This window comes from Copidosoma floridanum, unplaced genomic scaffold (genome assembly GCF_036245765.1).
Source record: "Copidosoma floridanum isolate Cflo_tuat_1 unplaced genomic scaffold, Cflo_Japanese_pri ptg000030l, whole genome shotgun sequence".
Lineage (NCBI taxonomy): Eukaryota > Metazoa > Arthropoda > Insecta > Hymenoptera > Encyrtidae > Copidosoma > Copidosoma floridanum.
In genome coordinates, this window is record NW_028321907.1 from 30,839,768 (window position 1) to 30,845,001 (window position 5,234).

A 5,234-nucleotide genomic window follows, 5' to 3' on the forward strand; every position below is an offset into this window, starting at 1 on the left:
TAAGCAACTGGATCGTTACTTTGGAGCCAGGATGCAAAGGCAAGTGAAAAAGGTCAAAAACCCTTTTACGGAGAGTTTTCGGGACGTAGGAGCGAATTATGTTGCCCGTTAGGTCGCAATAGAGACGATTATGGTCATGGCCAAACTCAATGCTTTTGAGATTAAGCGAATGGTCGGACGATTTGAGGAGCTATTTCAACTCTGTATCATGCTGCTGGTGCTGCACCAGCTCAGGCATTTCGAAGTCTAGGGGAAGACGAACGATTTCGACGCGCGAGAGAGCGTCCGCGGCCACGTTGGCTGTGCCAGAAAGGTGCTCGAATTACGTGGTGAGCTGGGAGATGTAGCACAGCTGGCGGCGCTGACACGGAGAGGCCTTATCAAGCTCTTGAGAGAAGGCAAAGGTTAGTGGCTTATGATCCGTTACAACCTTGAAGGCACGACCCTCGAGAAAGTACTTAAAGTGCTTGACCGCTTCATGAACAGCGGTAAGTTCCCTATCGTAGGCGCTGTAGTTACGCTGGGACGACGAGAATTTTTGAGAGAAGAAGGCGAGAGGCTTCCAGTCACTGTCAACGAGCTGTTCCAGTGCTGCACCCAACGCAAAGTCCGACGCATCCGTAACTAAACAAATTGGAGCGTTGGGAGACGGGTGAATAAGGTGGCAAGCGTTCACGAGGGCATCTTTGGTCTTCTGAAAAGCCTCGACAGCCTCGGGTGACCAATCAATGACTCTGGTGTCATTTTTCTTGGAGCCGTGTGTGAACGAGTGCAGTGGAGCTTGAACAGTGGTTGCGTGAGGAAGGCTTTTGCGATAGAAATTGATGAGACCAAGAAATTTACGAAGCTCGACAACAGTCTTGGGTTGAGGGTAATCGAGGATTGCCTGAATTTTCTTACGAGAGGGCCTGGAACCGTGCTGGTCGATGAGTTGGCCAAGAAAGACGATCTCGGACCTGCCGAATTCGCATTTAGCAAGGTTAAATCGCAGGCCAAATTTCTTGAGTCGCTCTAAGACGATGCGAAGGTGCTTCTCATGCTCTTCCGGCGAAGAGGAGAAAACGAGGATGTCGTCGAGATAGGCAAAAACAAAATTGAGGTCCCCCAGCGCTCTGTTGATATAGCGTTGAAAGGACTGCGAAGCGTTGCGAAGGCTAAAGGGCATAAAAACGTACTCGAAGAGACTAAAGGGTGTCGTCTTTAACACGTCAGTTGGAGCTACCGGGATTTGATAGTAAGCTCTGAAGAGATCGAGCTTAGTGAAAATTTGCTTGCTTTGCAAGAGGATAGAGTAGTCGTGCAAGAAGGGAATCGGGAATTTATCCGGCACCGTACAAGCGTTGAGGCGCCTGTAGTCGCCACAAATACGCCAAGCACCGTCCTTTTTCATGACCATGTGAATAGGGCTGGCCCAGGGACTCTTAGAAAGGCGACAAATGCCCTGTTTGACGAGGCTTTCAAACTCGTTACGAGCCGCCTTGTACTTCTCTGGGTCTAAACGCCTAGCATGCTCAGTGACGGGAGGACCAGAAGTTTCGATGTAGTGAAAGATTTCTTTTGCGGTTAGGGGTTTGGAAGGTTTCTCCCAGTCACCTTGGGAAACTCTGCTAATAGTTTGGAGAAACTAGAGTTGGCATCGAGAACACTGATCTTAGTCGCTTGAGTTAGCCTGAAGCAACCGATTGAAAAGGTTCTGGAGTGTGGATCGACGACCCTACGCTGTTTAAGGTCGACCAAAAGGCCGAAAAAATGTAGAAAATCAGCACCAAGAATTGGACTGGTGACATCTGCGCGATGAAACTTCCAAGGGAAGTTGCGCTTCAGGCGAAGATCAAGGATGAGGCTCTGTTCTCCGTAAGTGTTAATAATCGAGTCGTTCGCGGAAAATAGCTTAAATTGAGTAGGCGTATTATCACTAGCCTTCTTTGGAAGCAGCGAGATTTCAGCTTCTGTATCGACGAGGAAACTGAGTCCTGAGGCTACGTTGCAAATGTGGAAGCGCTTGGAAGAATTGCCAGCTCCGCTTAAAGCTTCCGAACGAGGGAGACGGTTTAGTTTTCCGAGGGGGCCGGGTGCTAAGAGCAGTTGCCTTGGCAACGGTAGGCTTTACTGCCAAATTTAGCGTGCAGATAGCACAACCCATCGGTCCCGGCCTCTTGGTCCGAGGGTTTTTTATTACGCGATTTAGAGCGGCCTCGGTTAGAATTCCTGGTATGAGAACGGCCTCGGTTTTTCTCGAAAGATTCAAGGCGGTCGAAAATGCGAGCGATTTCTTTACGAAGATCTGAGAGGGACGAGGTATTAGGGTTCATGTCTACCGCGTTGATGCGAGAAACTTCGGTGCCAACGGAGGCCATAAACTTGTCAGCTGCTTCAGCGAGTTTGGTCAGGTCAACGATTTCTGAAATGGAGAGCGCAGCACGACAATTGGGAGGCAGTTGTTCGAGGAAAATTGTTTTGAGCACGTCTTCCCCACAGCCAGAACCAAGGGAACGCATGCGGCTAAGCACTAGAGAGAGCTTACCTTCGAGAGAGAATTGAGTGCGTAGGAGTTGACGCAACCGATCTGCCGCTGAGCCACTGAAGGTGGACAGCAAGCGATTTTTGACTTGTTCGTAAAGATTGTCGGGACGCGGAACGCAGTCAAGAAAATCGATAACTACATTCATCGCGTTGGCATCGAGCTTTTCCGCGACGAAATCTGCCTTAGTGGCAGACGCAGTTATTCCTGCATTCTGGAGAGTGATTTCGCACTGTGAGAACCAGACTCTGGGGTCATTGCGCAAAAAGCCCGGAATCTTCGGAACCCTATAGGCCGCTACCTGAGGTGCAGGACGAGCTGCGGCAAGGGCAGCTGTGAGCTGCTGGTTCTGATCAACGGCTTGGCGGAGGGCGTTTTAAAGCTCCTCGACCTGTTCCTGAGTGGCCATGACAAAGCTAGTGGAGCGCTATCAGTGTTGTCAAAAGGCGGGCTAACTTGCACTCGCAGGTGCAGTACAACAGTAAAAAAATAATAAACCGACACTGATAGAAACGCAGCAACAGGTTACGCGTGTGTCAGTGTTGACAAAGAAGCTAATGTGCACACGCAGGTGCAGCACAGACGAAAGGCTACACGACACTGACCCAAACTAAAACCGTTCAATGTTACGCACTGACGACAAGATGGGAGGCAAAAAAATTGTAAAAAGAGAAAAAAATAAAATAAAAACTCTTGAATACTAGCCGCGTAAAATAATAAAAGATTCCGACGTGCGCACAAGAAAGCAAAACAAAAGTTCTACGAAGTGCTCGCTTGCTCGATGCCACGCACGCGCGCGAAAACTTGCACACAGACAATTCCTATGAAGACGCTAAAAAAAAACGCGATTCGAAGAATCAAAACAAAGGTTTGAAACACGTGCACACCGTTTTTGCAAAATGCACCACCAATACACGCTAACGAACACTGACGTTCACGAAATGTTATTGTCTGTGATCTCTGCACGATCACTCGCTCGCTTACCTGAAGTTCAAGTGAAGAGATGATTCGGGCGTGTTGACGAGGTCCGCTCGAGTGCAGCAGGTATGAGCCCTAGAGTGCCGCGCCACCGAGAAGGACGTGCAGACAAGGCACTTGGGCGATGAAGGCACGAGGCGTGCTGATGCACGCGGAGTTGGTGGCAAGGCGTGCTGGGACACGCAAAGGCTGAAGGCGAGGCGTGCTGAGACACGCAGGCGAAGGTTAGGCGTACTGATGCACGCGGAGTTGGTGGCAAGGCATGCTGGGACACGCAAAGGCCGAAGGCGAGGCGTGCTGAGACACGCAGGCGAAGGTTGGGCGCGCTGGAGTTCTCCGCACGAAGGCCGCTTTCTCCTCCACGTCGAGGGGTCACCAATGTGGGATACTTGTCACCCTGAGCAGGAGTGTCAGAGGATGGCAGCCCACAGCTGCCAAGTACGTGGATGGAGGAGAGAGAAGTAACCCGATCTAGAGACAAAGAAACTTTATTAGGAACAAGTTACATTACAGCTGATACGTGAGCTACAACATGTGCTCAGTTTAAGCAGCAAACAGAGACTGTCGCATGCGCGCAAGCCACGGCACAGGCGCCGGGTCTCATCGGTCAGGCAGAGCGGAGAGTTGCCGACTCTGGTCGCAGGAGAGCTGTGCGCCCCCACAATTGGGTGTATTTTGGTGCCATCTAACGTGCCCATGTGTATTATAGGCTATGCGTACCGAGACCACTTATCACGTCTTATCGTCTTGATCTATGACCAGTGATTCCAGCCCCACCTAGCTATATTTGGTATTTATGCACTATTCTCGAGTGGCATTTAACATGTCCCATGCATGGACCCGTGTATCAGACGTACCTCAGCACAACCGACAATATTCTTCAGCTATTCCGCACGTATGCAATGTTCGAGGGAGTACCACGTGATCAGTTTTTTTTTTTATAAGCGACCGCCTTTACGTTAGACAAGCCCTAGTGCTACCTGACACGTCCGTGCGTCTTTGGCATATCACAGCATCACCTAAAATTGTTCCCACACGTCCGTGAGCCCTTACTGTGCTCGAGTGCAACCTTGTTTGTCCCTCGCAGGAGGATGCGAGTGTTAGGCAGAACCTAGTGACAGTGTCTTCCTTCGTGAGACCTTACGTGCTCTGGCACCAGCCAGACAACTATTGGGTGTCTCTTACATCCCCACGAATACGAATTATCTGTAGCCATACGATTGATTTTAAACCAAAAGATTATATAGGCCGTCTCTTGGGTTTCACTGAACGTATTTTAGAAGGTAACGTCACCAATAACTTAGACTTACCTGTGGCTATTCTCAAAATAAACGCATTACGAGTTAAGTGCAACATCGCTACTGGAGCCTATATAAACAGAAAAAAGGTTCATACAATTTAAAAAATTTTTGTAGCCGTCCCGACAGGACAGAGTTATCGAGCTTCCCTTACAAATAATTGATTTACCGATCGTTGAGCGCACTATTGATCACGTGCAATTACGTATAGTTGACCAGGACGGAGAATAAGACAATTTTTGTGGAGAAGTCATAACGATAATGTTTCACATAAAACCCTTACAATAATGGGAATTGCATACAATTATAAAAGCTCGATATGCACTCTTGAGCTCAGTCGACAACGAGCATCTGAACCATCAACACTTCAACGGAAAAGACAGCTGAAACGTCAAAACTCAACGCATCAAAACATTTAATAAGAAGTCTAGGATTGA

At 48.9% G+C, this 5,234-nt stretch overlaps 1 protein-coding gene across 1 annotated transcript; it reads right to left on the minus strand.

Annotated features, from left to right (window-relative positions):
• Positions 1-322: 322 nt before the first annotated feature.
• Positions 323-4,197, minus strand: LOC149373585 (uncharacterized). Its single transcript, XM_089596915.1, has 5 exons — positions 4,056-4,197; positions 3,617-3,970; positions 2,090-2,881; positions 1,594-2,030; positions 323-1,510 (listed from the first exon to the last, which is right to left on the minus strand). Exons 1-5 carry the CDS (start codon positions 4,195-4,197, stop codon positions 323-325), a joined length of 2,913 nt encoding a protein of 970 aa, XP_089453041.1.
• Between the last annotated feature and the right edge of the window lie 1,037 nt (positions 4,198-5,234).

Coding starts and splice junctions, on each gene's coding strand:
- LOC149373585 (XM_089596915.1), bottom strand. CDS start 4,197: ATGGGCACGTTAGATGGCACCAAAATACACCCAATTGTGGGGGCGCAC. Junction 3,971..4,055: donor GCGCGCATGCGACAGTCTCT/GTTTGCTGCTTA, acceptor CTTTGTCTCTAG/ATCGGGTTACTTCTCTCTCC. Junction 1,511..1,593: donor TATTAGCAGAGTTTCCCAAG/GTGACTGGGAGA, acceptor CCCGTCACTGAG/CATGCTAGGCGTTTAGACCC.